Source organism: Meriones unguiculatus, chromosome 1, assembly GCF_030254825.1.
Source record: "Meriones unguiculatus strain TT.TT164.6M chromosome 1, Bangor_MerUng_6.1, whole genome shotgun sequence".
Lineage (NCBI taxonomy): Eukaryota > Metazoa > Chordata > Mammalia > Rodentia > Muridae > Meriones > Meriones unguiculatus.
This window is the reverse complement of record NC_083349.1, coordinates 132,953,062-132,967,417: the sequence shown is the minus strand read 5'-3', so window position 1 is coordinate 132,967,417 and position 14,356 is coordinate 132,953,062. Positions and strand designations below refer to the sequence as shown.

General features: G+C 41.1%; 1 protein-coding gene across 17 annotated transcripts in view; it reads left to right on the top strand.

The window, feature by feature from the left end:
• The window catches only part of Hdac9 (histone deacetylase 9), an 855,384-nt gene that overhangs the window by 731,629 nt on the left and 109,399 nt on the right, over positions 1 to 14,356 (top strand). For all 17 annotated transcript variants that reach the window (XM_060367035.1, XM_060367042.1, XM_060367053.1 and 14 more), the window contains one exon: positions 8,629 to 8,747. In XM_060367035.1, coding sequence (XP_060223018.1) covers positions 8,629 to 8,747 — 119 coding nt within the window. The remainder of the gene's footprint in view (positions 1 to 8,628; positions 8,748 to 14,356) is intronic.

Genomic DNA, 14,356 nt, shown 5'->3' with positions numbered 1-14,356 from the left:
GAACTTCACAAGAAAACCAACAGGCCCATAAGGGCTTACAGAAACTGAAGCCCCAAACAAAGAACATGCATGGACTGGAGCTAGTTCCCAGAAACATATGTATGTGATAGACAGCTTAGTCTTCATGTGGCTCCCCTAGTTGTCTCTGACATGGACTCTGTTGCTTTTGTATCACTTTTCCCTAGCTGGGCTGCCTTGTCTGGCCTCAGTGGAAGAGGATGTGCTTAGCCCTGATGCAACTTGATGTGCTGAAGAGGGTTGGTAGTGGGGGCAGGAGCAGAGCTTTCCTTTTCTGAGGAGAAGGGAAGGAAGGAATGAGGGAAGAGGGTAGGAGGGTGGGACCTTGAGGAGAGGAAGGAGGAAGCTACAATCAGATGTAAAGTGAAAAGAATAAAAACATCAATCTTAAATTTAAAAAAAGAAAGAAAAAGAAAGTACAATACTTACTTCCAGTGGGATATTATTATTTAGTCTTTTTTTTTAAAAAAGAAAGTTTTTAATGCATATTACCACAGAATATATTTAGGTTGTTAAAACAGTCATCTGGCCAGACCGAGTCAGGCATATTTGTGATTAGTGTCTTGGCAAAGAATAGGAAGACAGAGTCAAAGCTGTGTTGGACAGTTTCATTGTCCAGAGACTTGTAGGTCATTAAAAATTTGTTTTGCCCTCAGGGAGATGGTGCAGATCTGATCCAGTATGCTGCCCTGGCTAGCCGCTGTCCACACGAGGCAGCAGGAGCCTTGTCAACTGTACCAGAAAGATGATGCTGGCCACACTTATGGGGAGAGTGCCGGTGGTCCTGGGGCCCTCGGTTTTGAAAGTGGAGACAATAAACTGTCTTGATGGTTATGGGGGAGGGAGTGAAAAAGAGTTGCCAAAGATAGAAAATTAAGGTAGAAAAGAGCTAACATGAGTGTACAAGTTGAGAGAACAAAAGAAATCATGTATGTGTGTGTGCATGTGTGTGTGTGTGTGTGTGTGTGTGTGTGTGTGTGTGTTCATGTACACATACTCTGGGTGTTCGTGTGTTGGAAGTTTGTGTCGGAGCATTCTTGTTGGGGGGCAGTTGGGGTGTGACTGTTGGAGGTGTTGGGGTATGTCTCTTGAGTGTGAATTCATTGAGTGGAGGGTAGATGTTGGGTGTATTTGGGAGGGCATTCATTATGTGGGTGCAAGTGTGTGTGTGTGTGTGTGTGTGTGTGTGTGTGTGTGTGTTTGGAGTTGGGTAGGAAATGTAGGATGACCACAAATCTAGGACTTAAGTCAGGGCTTGTGTGTGACTGTAAACCTCAGCCACCCTGGGTGTGCTCAGTGCCCGCAGCACAGCTCATCCCCACAGATCTCCTTGAGCATTTTCACACTGGTCCAGAGGGGATCAAGGTGTGAGAATGTCCCCGGCATCTGTCTGGATGTGATTCAGTGCTGCTCTTTGTCAGTCAGTGTGCACTGTCAGGAAGAGGTCCTGGGGAGTGATGTTCCTTGTCCTTCATGTACAAACACAGATACCTGGAGAAAAATGTTCACGATGTCTCCTGTACTTTGTTCTGAGAGGAAAACATGAAGGGACAGAACACCTTGCACCATTTGGAAATGTCTAATTCATAATCTGATTCCTTTAAGCCATGACCTCCAATTACACACACAGAAAAATGTAAACATGATTTTTTTCACCTGTAATGCGCATGCGCCATTATGAATCAGTCATGCAGGGGGCTCAAATCCATTGTTTGAGGTAACATAAATCAGAACATGGCTCAGCCCTCTCCAGCTTTTCAGGGTCTTCTTGTTAATTGAGAATTACATTCAAAGTACTGTGGTGACCTCCAGTGCCAACATGGCCTGGCTTTATCACCAGGTCTGTGGCTCTGATCATATCCAGTAGTCCTGTGTCAAGCACAGTGGCATCTCCTGGTTCTCAGAGGACCTCTGAGCTCCTCTTGGGGCATTTGCACATGCTCTGTTTTCTGCTGTCCCTTCCCTCCACATGACCTTCCCCACCTCCTGCATTATCTGTCTCACTCAGTCTCTGCTCCCAGGCCAGAACCCACATCCTTCATCCCTGTGGCCTTCTTTGTAACTGAAGTCTTACCCTAGTTCTTACTGAGTGCTGACTTGTTCAGACAAAGTCAGGTGCTTTAGGGGTGGTGTGGCTATGGACTGCTTGATTACTCATATACTCTTTCTTCTTCATTAAGATGTGAAGTCTATAAAGTCAAGAGGTCAGAAGTATCTGAGAACCTGGCTGATGGCATAAAAGTTCATTAAGTCAAAGGAGTGAATGGGTTGAAGTGACAATGCATTCCCTCAAGCACTTCCTCTCCAGTTTAGGAAGAGCTCATGTGAGAGTGTATTCTTAGGAAAGGGAGACACAGAGCACAGAGAAGAAAGCCCTGTTGGGGATGTATGCCCATGAGATTTGGAGCAATGGATTCAAATTTTCAGGGAGATACAACCATGACTGTGTCTCTGAAAGACACTGCCACGTTCTTCCTGAACATCATGAAAGAACCTGGGATCACTTGCTTTGCCTTGGCTACTCAGTATTCTACACAGGCCATGCGTCAGTGTGCTCTCCATGCCTTTCTGTGTGTCCACATCTGTGCTTCTGTATGCTACCTGATGACCTCTCTTCCTTGTTTTAGTTTTTGCTTGTTGATTCCTAACAGTCACTAATGTCCACACTCATTCTCCATTTCTAGTGGGCTTTCTTCCTGCTGTTTTGTCCCTCCTGGTAACCAATGCCTACTGTATCAGTGGAGACATTGTATGCATTTGGGGCTTACCCTGTTGACTTAACCTATAGACAGTTTTTCCTATTGTGTTCCTGTAAACAACAGTCTCCTTGAGGGTAGAATTACAACTTCCTTCTGTTTCAAGCCCCCATCTACCCCAGTGCTTCCCACCAAACAGAGTTCAATAAATGACTCCTGAACAAGTAAAGCAATATTTGGGAGTAAGTCTATGGATTCCGATGCCTTAAAACCTGAGTTGCCTAACACAGAGACGGCTCCACGAGGAAAAGCGCTTTGAATGTATATGTGGGAAACTGAGTTGGAATCCTCAGTGCGACACAGAAGCCAGATGTGTGGGGCCAGGCTCCTCCAAGGCCAGATAGGCACACATGCACTCAAGCCCATACAATTTTTCAGGCTACAGAGCTGAGCCTGTTTCCTCTTTAAATCCAGAACAGTTTTTCTTGCTGCTCTCTTCTTGCATTGGCACATGTCAAATGAGTGGGTGATGTCTTTCAATCATCACTCAGCATCTGCCACCGTGAGTCATAGTAAATTATTAGTGAGGTTCAGCTGAAGGGCTGGGCTTCACCTGATTCAATGTCAGGGTGGCCAATGGATTGGCACTGAGTAGACAGGAACTCATTCCAGGGATCTGACCCCGAGGAAGCATGTATTCTGAACCCATCGCTCCAATCGCATGGGAAAATATTCCCCGTGCTATTCTCTCCTCTGTCCTGCGCTCAGTGTCTGGGCACAAGGTTCATGTCCCCCATTTTTAACTGCGTTCTCATTTGCATGGCTCCCACCTGGGGACAGGTGAGAAAGGAAGAGGAAAGCTGCTCTTTAAGAAAGTGGAAGGAGCGCACCAGCATTACTGCTTCAGCCAGTGCTATTGGGAAATCAGGTTTAGCGGGAGGAAGTGGATCTCCAATTGTTGTCTGGCGTTAGGTTTACAGACTAGCCTGGCTTCCTGTACAGTCTTTACATCTTGGTTTTCATGCATGTGAGCAAGATGTCTCTAGATTCTGTCATCATGTATTCTTCCCATAGTGGACTATACTGTCCATCTGTGAGCTAAGATAAACAGTTCATCTTTAGAATGTTTATTGTGAGACACTTAGTCATAGCACTGAAAAAACTAAGTGAGTACATTTTGAGTTCCAGACCAGCCTGAGGTAGATAATGAAACCATACCTTAATATATATGTATTTATATTTATATAATATATATTTGCATATATTGTATGGGTTTACATATATTTATTTGAATATAGTATATGTTTGAGAATATTATTTATTGCCTGAACTATATCTGTTTATTTCCAGTTGTTTATATGTTTATTTTAATGTGTTTTTTCTATACTTTTCGGCCTCTTCATGTTTTCCATTGATATTTAAGAAGGCAATAGATGATGTAAGTTTTTCTATTGAGTATGTAAATGAGTCCATTGAGATTCTGATCAGAAAGTATCTTTAACCCCTCCAAACTATTTTGGGATTAACATTCTGGGAAGTGGCTAGTGATCTCTAATGCCCGGAGTGCCAAACAAATAGATTTTGTCCACGCATACTTGTCATTAAGGAAGAGACCACCTGGATGCTTAGCCTGCGTGTTAGCAGGAGGAAAAGCAATTAGGGTGTTTGGACAACTTCTAGTGGTTTTCGCTGATCTTTAAATGTCTTGTTTATAGTCCTGGCTTTTTTCTTCCACTGTACCAATTTTCCTACTGACAATTTCCTGGGGCCAAATATCTCTCATCTCTTCTCTAGCTCTTTCTATATCAAGTTCTGGGCAGTAGCTTCCTTGTCTGATTCATTTTTCTAGTTTGCTCCCCTTTTGTTTTCTCTGCTCAAACTTTGTTTAAAGAGTCTGTTTGCTAGGCCGCAGAGATGGCTTGGTAGTTAAGAGACCTGGCTGTTCTCACAGAGAACTGGAGCTGCCCACAGTGGCATGGGAGCTCACAGGCATCTGTATAACTACAGTTTCGGGGGCTCCGACAGTCTCTTTTCGTTTCTGCATGCATACGAAGCACACAAACTCTTGAAGGCACACATATCTGTAAGTAAAGTGAATGAGAAAAATCATTTTTAAAAGAAAAAAAAAAGTCCATTTGCTGATAATATTTCCATTGTTCAGTTAGTGCTATTTCTTATCTGATACTTATTTTTTTTTGTCTTGAAAGAACATTGGAGTTTTATGAATTTTCTCAATAATAAAGTTTTTACATGTGTCTCTTATATCCTCTAATGTGAAATATGCATAAAATCTGTGAATCTTGATTCCTTCATTTTTGTTTTGTTTTGTTTATTAGAATGGTGATTTTCTGATTCCTTGAATTCTTGGACATTTGTCGGTTGATAGTTCATTCTGTAGAAAAAGCTGTTTCCTCTCTGCTCAGTTATATCTCCGTTAAACTATGGACTCACGACTACTTATCTGATTTTATGGCTTGTAATCCACTGTTAGCATTACTTCTTGTGTTTCTGGAATTGTTCCAGGTCCAGCCACCCCAGGCTTTTCTGCTTTAGTCCATTTGGCCTTGAGCGTGCCCTCATTTCTTCTGACGACTCCCTTGCCACCGTGCAGTGCTGCTTACTTAGCTCATACTTTTGGTGATAATGTCCCGGAGTCACTCACTTTTCAAGAATCTCTGTATATTTTTATTGGAGATTGACAATAGAACATTAGCTATACAATCACTTTTGCCTTTGGAGTGTCATGGCTATTAGGAAGTATATGATGCTCCTTTTAACAACAAACCCATGAATGTCTTTGAGGAGTTTGTTCAAGAAAAATTACACTTCTTTTTCTACTTAGTATTTTCATAACATCTTTTGGTCTTTCATAGATTGTCTTAGTCCATTTTGTGATGCTCTGACAGGTTATCTAAAGATAGACAATTGATACAGAGCATAGATTTATTTGGGAAATAATTATGAAGAGTACGAAGTCCAGGATTGTGGTGCTGGTATTGGCTCTCATGCTGTGCCATGGTGGAAGGACATACAAATAGGCACAGGGCAGACAGGAAACTTGGCAGACTCATCTGTGCATCTGGAGCCCACTCCCACGGAAATGGCAATGATCCATACTATAACAATGGTACTTAATTTCAATATGAGGTTTGGAAAAGGGACACGGCTGTAGTGGATGTTCAAGGTCCATGCCAACATAAACAGAAGAGCTGGAAGACTTCCGTGACATCTCTTTAAAAGTTACCAAATATGGGGCTTGAGGAAGGGCCCAACACTAGCTGCTGTTCCAGAGGAACTGGGCATGAACACAGTAGCTCACAACCATCTGTAACTCCAGTTCCATGAGAACCAATGCCCTCTTCTAGCCTCAGTGGACACCAGGCACAGTGTCACACACACACATACACACACACACACACACACACACACACTTGTGCACATAAAATATTTTATTAATTTACCAAAGTAAGTAGATCTGGGAAATATTAGTACTGTTTATGGGATATAAGCAAGGAAGTGTTTATGTCAACAACAGGAAAAGAATTAAGACTCAGTTTGAAATTGAACGAACTTTAGCCATGGCAGTGTTTGCAACAAAGTAGACAATGTGCATTAGTTGAAGTTAATGAGCAAAATGTCATCAGTATCACTATTTACAATCAGTTGTTGCCATGTTGTTCTTTAGCTTAACAGAAAATTTGCAGAATATTTTGCATCAGACATCATACAAAATTTCTCTATTCACACACAGCAAGTACATTCAGCTAATGGTTGCTGTCTGGACAAAAATCCAAGAATGTATCATTTTTGAAGGCTAAGCATTGCTTTGAGGAGAGTCCTGAGTGTTGAGAATGTATGGTGTGACATGGAGAATTTTACCAGATGATACAGTGTTCTACTTCCCTTCTTGTTACTCTAACAAACAGCATGGCATAAAGCACCTTGGGGAGAAAAGGATTTATTTCATCCTACACTTTCAGGTCAGTGTCCTTCCTCGACTGAAGTCAGGGCAGGAACTGGAAAGCAAGCTGGCTAGCTTATTCAGGGAGCATTTTCCCTGGCCAAGGGATGACAGCAGAAACCATGAAAGAATGCTGCTTGCTGGCTGGCTTGCTCAACTCCAGGACCACTGGCCAAGGGATGATGCCATGCATGGTGGATTGGACCATCCTGCATCAATTGATAATCAAGACAAGGCCCACATACACCTGATCTAAGAAATTTCTCAATCAAGGCTTTTCTCTCAGATGACTCCAGGCTGTAACAAGTTTACAACTAAAGCTAGCTGGAATGGATGGTGGGTTTTTCCCTCAAATTATTTTTGGAGTGAATACACCTGCATAAGATTGAGTTGCCGGAGATGGAGCTTGGTTGAAAACCTCTTGTTTGTGAACTCAGAAATGACTAGCACAGTGAATGGGTTGATTATCTCACAAACAAAACAGAGCAGTTATTTGCTAAGAAAGTACCTAGCACCCACCAAAATAAAGAGAGGATCTTGAGAAAATATTTTAGATCCTTTGAGGGAGTTTAATACAATCTCTCAATGGCACATGGTCACTTTATTCATGCACATCAATGAAGGATTATACACGACATTTCTATGAAAACAACAGAGCTGGTACTGTTGAAGAAAAGGATCTTATGTATCTCTTCAGATCATGGATCCATGCAAAAGATGAATAACATTATTGAAAAAATAAGTAAGTTATACATTGTGAGTAGAATCATGTATTTTTAGTTCCATTGTTGAATACAATTTCATCTTATGTGATTTTCCAGCTGTGGAGAGGACTACATGAATACGTATGCTTGGGGGCTTGATGGTTGGCATTTCGTACTAGCAGAGGGTTATTACGGGGGTAAAGTGTTGAGTTAATTTATATATCTCTCTAGATAAGTTTCATGTAGTTATTTTTAATTTAAATTTCTTATTTATGACAGTTAATCAAAATTTCTTTACATAAAACTGGTATGTGATTGTTGTAAAAAAATCTAAAGCATTTCTAAAAACCAAAGAGCTAATTATTCTACTACTGGAGGATTACTCTCAGAACACTTGTTTTAGTTCTCACAGACAGAAGTCTTACTAGTAAGTTCATAGTAGTGTGCTGCTTCCTCATTTTATGAAATATTCTTTGGTATTTGAATTTTTATGATGCACTCTGAGCTGTAAGCCCTCATAAATTTTTTTCCTGGGGTCCTGCAGTCATTTTCTCTCAAAACTAAGAGGGATGGGAAGGGTCGGAGCCCCGAGGAGGCCGAGAGGTGAGTGCTGATGTGTCTGAGTGGGGCCGTCAGGGGCTCCTGCCAGCAACAAGGCTGCCACATTCCTGGTGTGTCTGGCCTTGGACTCGCTTAACGTCATAATCTGGATTCTATTAAGGGAATTTTGTGTTTTTCCTTTGCAAGAGTCACCCCCTACCATGACAAATATTTTAAAATATATTTTTTTAAAAAGTTGGGAAAGCAAACTTTTTCCCAACAGAAATTTATAGTTCAAATTTATACCAATTTCTTACTAACTAGAGCAAGCTAGGCTCTCCCTAAAGCTTCAGTTTTCCTCTGTAAAACATTAGTCTCCTTTGGAAGAAGCGGGGTTTTCTTTTTTATAGGCCATGGGATAAAGCAGCTGCAGATGTGTGTGTGCTGTGACAGGCTTCAGAGTGTACCTGTGGAGCATGGTGCTTTTCAGTCTGGAGAAGAAAAAAAAAAAGATGAAAGGAAAAAGACTGTGTTTGGGTGCTAAAACAACAGGGTTCATGAATGAAGGAAATGATAAGCTTTTGATCCCCTTTGCATTTCCTTCTCTTTTTCCTGGGAAGTGACTGAGGCTGTGCCAAGTCATTTTTACAAAGCAGTTTTACAGGTACTCACCTTTCCCTTGAGTGACTGCTGCCTTTTCACTGTGCAGGACTGTTGTGATGCCTGTGGCCAGAGAGTTCCATCCAGACATGGTCCTGGTTTCTGCTGGATTTGATGCATTGGAAGGCCACACCCCTCCACTAGGGGGTTACAAAGTGACAGCAAAATGCAAGTATCTCTTTCAGGACTTCATGAAATGCTATGACATCATACACCATTTAGGTCTTGCAGCTACACAGTACCTTTATATGAGTTTAACACATTTGGGGGAGATGTTTGAAAATGGTTGGCTTGCTGTTTGCTGCTCTGTCAGTTTCATGTCTCTGGAGAAATTTCATCGAAGAAAAGCCAAATGGGTTCCTATGGGGGACTTGATGGACATGTCAGAACTTTCAGTCATTTTAGGACTTATTTTTCATCTAAAGACTTAAGTAATAGAATTTCTGTTTAGAATATATTAACTGATCTGAGGAGTCCTAAGTCCAGAAAAACTACTGGCTTTTTTTCCTTTTTGGAAGGAGGATGTAGTTGTCATTTTTTTTTTGCAATGTTTTTGCAATAATATTATGTACTTCCAGGTTCAAAGATAGACTCACTGGTGCTACAACAATCCCAAGGGTTTGTGCGGTCTCTGCTAGTCTCCTGTTGGGTTGCAGAGAAGAACTTTTAGCTGTGTTCTGCCACAACCAGCTACGCAGCAACAAAATGCATTGTGTGTGTGTGTGTGTGTGTGTGTGTGTGTGTGTGTGTGTTTTGTTTGAAGACTATGACACCACAGACTTTAGCTAGAAAGGGAACTTTCTTTAAGAACATTTTCCTTGCTCTGAGTAAGAAGGCAAAGCATACAGATAGTTCATGCATATAAATACATACTGGCACTGTTTGAACCTACTAAACAAAAAACACAGAGGGTGGTATCCAGCATTGTATGCTTTGGGGGAGTTAAAGGCAAATGAAACGAAAACAACTTAAGTAGTTCTAAGGGGGAGAGATGAGTTTGGAATGAGTGTGCTGTATTAATTTGAAAAGAACCCAAGAAACAGATTCATGCCAACCTTTGTTTTCAGTTGGCTGCTTATGTGAGAGCTTTTCTGCACTCTAATTATTCCAGTAACATTGTTAGGTAGCAGCTATTTTTAACATCTATTATTTACCCAAAGTTCTTGGTGCCTTGTTGTCTATCAAAAACATATTAAAGCAGGCAATTCCACATAAGCAACAGAATATAGATAATGCATAACTTTGGTAAAATTAAAGACATTTTTCTTGTGTCAAATACCTTTATGATGCTTCTGCTGATGTGGCTCACAGAACTCACCTCAAGTGGAAGTCAGTCTTTCCATTGCGGATAAACCTCTTTTGAGTCAAGGCTGGCGACCAGTTTGTTTTAAATAAAGAAAAATAAAGTTGTACACGAGTCAAGAAAAAAAAATGCAAATGATACAAAACACATGGAAAGAAAGGCAAAAATCTGGGGAAAGTGGCCCTTCTCATTAAATTCACGCATCTCCCTTGGGAGTAGGGAAAGCACCGACCCTCGAGACTTTCTCCTTGCCAGGAAGTGGAGGTTTAAGGGTGTCCTTCTCTCAGGAGTGGAAGGAACTGATCTTTGTGTTCAGCTTTGGACAAATGAGTTGTACATCTCAAATGCCATGTTGAAAAGCAGAATAGAAGCATGCTCTCTTCTGGTTTAGATACTAGAAACATTGGTTCTGACTCTCTTTGCCTCAGCAGCGCCAGTCAGTCAGCTTTGCGTTGCTGTAATAACACCGCTGACATAACCAGCTCATACAATGGGGAAGGTTTGTCTCAGCTGACAGCGTTTGAGTTTATAGTCTGTGGGCTTGTTGCTTGGGGACCTGTGATACGGCCCTGCCCTATGGTGGGAATGAAGAGGGAAAGCACAACTGTTTAGCTCATCGGTCGGGACAAAAGGAAAGGGGAAGGCACTAGACTTCCTTTTAGGAACAGGCCTTCAGTGACCTCAAAACCTACTGGACCCCACCTCTTAAATTTGCCCTTCTTTCCCAGAGTGCCATGTTCCTTCTGGGGACCTCAGATCCAAATCTATCAAACAAAAAGCAATTAAATCGTCACTATCTCAAATCCACTAACATATTTCTACTTCTGTAGGGGAATTTTATTAGTTTCTATCCCCAAACAACACGAATATAAAACACTTCCACCTTTCCTTCATCAATTCCTAGAGCCTGCCTATCCGTTTCCTCTTTAACCCCTTTCTCCTCAAGAGACCCTGCGATTCTTTGTCAGTGTTCACTACCTAACTGAAGCAGGCACAACTAAGGTTATCATTATCTAACAACTGCTCTTTGGTCAACACAAAATGAAGAGAGAGGCTCTCAGAATGCAAAGCTTAGGAGAAGCTGTCCTGAGCTGTTCACAAATTTCATAACAGGGATTAAAATAATGTGCTTATGGATTTGCACTTAGGTGAAATTGAATGAGGCAGGTACTGGGTTTTTCTTCCCTGGGGCGAGGGGGGGGATCATGTCATCATATACAAAAGAATAGAGAATTAGAACATGCATGCAAAGGTTCACAATGGCGCCAAAGAGCCACATATACCATGGGTGATAACATGCACCCCAGCACTCACCTCTGAACAACTGCACGCATCAGCCCAGGCAGGCGTCAGCATGCTGAGGGGTCACCACCCTAACAGGGTAGGACGGAGGATTACTACACAGCCTTCCAGACGTGCCCTGTGTGGCTCCCTGCCGGCTTGCTCCCGGCAGATGAGTTTCTCTTCTGTTTGACAGACAGGCGATTAAAATTGAGACCCCAGTGCTCCATGCCAGGAGTCATCCCCCAAGAGTGGAGAGCCCTAGCACAAAGTTGAAAATGGGGCACAAATCTGAAGTAAATTGTAACTAAGCTATATGAAAATAAATGCCCTACTAAACTTTTTCGATTCTGGCTAAACTCATTCTTGCTCCAAGTAAAACACTGGATGATTTGATCTGAGAGCCGTTTTGAGGATACTGTCATTTCAGACAGCTGAAAATTTATTTCCTTGGCACATCAAATTGAGTTTTTACAGTACTTTATTTTTTATATTTTTGAAAGGAAAAGAAAGATCAAGTCAAAACAACAATGGATTTCGTTCATTTTAAACATCTAAATAGCTGCCTGACTTTTAAGAAAAAAAAAAAAAGGAAGGCTGGTTCAATGACACAGATCTCAGCCTAAACACAAAGTGGTGATTTTTAATTAAAAGTGAATCCTAAAGAGTGCTGTTTTCCTTTTTCTTCACGTTTTTGTCTTAGCTGTGAAACTATAACACAAAAGTTGGGTTTGGCTTGTGCTCCAGTTGAAAACACTGCTTTAAAATGGAGTTTTATAAATATTTATTTAGAGTTTATGTTCTAACCTTAAAAAGCAGCATTCTCTGCCCTAAAGCCAGAACCCAGTGACCTTGACATTATCCATTTGTCTTCCTAAGTATTCTGCTTTATATCCGATTGTTATAGTCTAAGAAGATCACCGTGTCAATGGTGCTATGTCCAAGGTGATTTTTTACCTTGCAGGGTCCCTGGCTAGGTGGTGGTATCACCTCAGAGGGCAGAAGCTCTTGAGTTCACACTCATTTTTGTAGCAGAGAGTGTTTTCCTCTCTTTAATGTATGGACATGTTTTCTGTTTTCCTTAATGTGTAATAATAAACTCTTTGGGACAGATTGCTTATGCCCTGTGAATAAGAATCTTTTTCCTTTGGAACAAAAATGAACAAGATGTCTAACAGAATGCATATTATTTTAAAACCATATGCAGTTCTTGTTTTAGGAAGAATCCTGTAGCTCCTAAGGCAGACAATACAGCATTACTTTTATTTAGTTAACTTTTGAAGGAGAAATGAACTAACATATCTTAGAGATTTGCTTTCTTTCTGACTGCCCCCTGGATTGAGATTTACTTCTCTTCTGTTTGTAAATCCCCTTTCTACACCTAGGAATGTGGGTATGATAGGGAGAAAACATGGTTTTGGACAAGCACCTGAGTAAATGGATTCATAACACACTGTGAGTTATTCTCGGGAAGAACAGATGTTTCCTTATTAGTTGGTCCTCCAAAACCAAATCTCTGAAATGTTGAGTACTAATCAAAACAGCAAATAAGTGCAAAGAAGCAATCTTGCTCCATGCCTTAAGCTGTGATGGACAGTGCCATCTGCCCAAAATGTCTGTGTGTGCTGCATCTTGGTATTGACGTATATGCAGATGGCTGAAGCTTCGAGTGCCCTCCATCTATGCATTTTACTAGTCCAGAGTTGAAAATAGACTGGGCCAGAGAGGACATTATGGTGCAACTGGCTTCTCTTTTTACTGTGTCATTCTCTCAAGTGGCAATAAGGCGACCTTAAATCGCCCATTTTTAAAATCTCTGGTTTTCTCCTCACTGATCAAAACTTAAAAAGACTCTGGTTACATTTAGTTGTTGCTTTTTTTATAGTTTGATTCTTCCTTTTAGGTAAAGGAAAGTGTATTTGAGCCTGTGGCAAGTCTGTCTTCCATGTCTTACTAGTTATCTGTAAATGAGGAGTCAGTGCCATGATGCGTAAAGACAGAATGTCAGCCCATGGGCAAGAAGCGGGGAGAGAACAGTGTCTGTAACAGTTAATAACCAACACTTCCTGGAGGGTTAACCTAACGGCAGACCTTCCTGCTCTGTTCCTTCATATTGGGGTGATAAACTGGAGGGAGCAAGCCGAGTACAGTGAGACATGGTTAAAATCTCAGCACTCAGGAGGCAGAGGCTGGAAGGTCTCTCATAAACTTGAGGCCAGCCTGGTCTATACAGTGAGTTCCAGATAATCCAGGCTCACATAGCGAGAACCTGTCTCAAAAATAAAAAGGACAAACAAACAACATCCATAAGTCCTGGGGGAAAGGGGTAAGCACTGACTTTCCTCACCTTCCCACAACCAAGCTGTTTCCTGAAGCAGCTTCCTTGGTACAGTTCTGCACTGTGTTGTCAGAAATTACCCTGTGTCTGGTGACTTGTCTACATTGTTTTTGCTTGTTTGTTTTTTTTTTAAGGATTGAAGCTGATGCTATAGATCTGTTACTGCTTTGCAGCTCTGTAAATGAGGAGCTCATTGTTTTCATTGCTATTCTGATCACTATAACTTCTTTTTAATTTTGAACCACAGACACATACCTCTCATAAGATTTTCATTATGACAAACCTGTCTTTCTAAACATTGTTCTTCACAATCGTGCCTTTTAAGCATTTTCTTTTGCTGTGAATAGTACTGAAAAGAACTCTAATAATTAAATGAGGAAATCATGATACCCTTGTCACCCTGAGCCTAGGACAAGATGCCTATCCTAGCTATTAACACCTACTAAACTCTAATGGATGAGATAAGTTTATTTGCATCCTTGCTAGGCAAAACAGAAATACAGGGTTATTGAGCTTTTTAAATATTAAACTTTAATTAAACATGAATATTTTTACAGAGGAGCAGTGTATGTGTGTGTGTGTGTGTGTATGTGCATCTGTGTGTGGGGGGAAAGAGAGAGAGAGAGAGAGGGGGGGGATTTCTTTGTGCCATGCTGACATGGAATATGTGGTCCTTCTGCATGAGCTAGCACCATAAACATGCTACACTATGTCCAGATAAGTTATTTCTTAACTAGAAAGACAGTTTAGTGAGGATATAAAGAAATAATCATCTATGAAGAATAAGTAGTTCCTCAGTGTAAGCTAACAATTTTGAATTTTATTGTTGACACCATTCCAAACATTCTAAACATA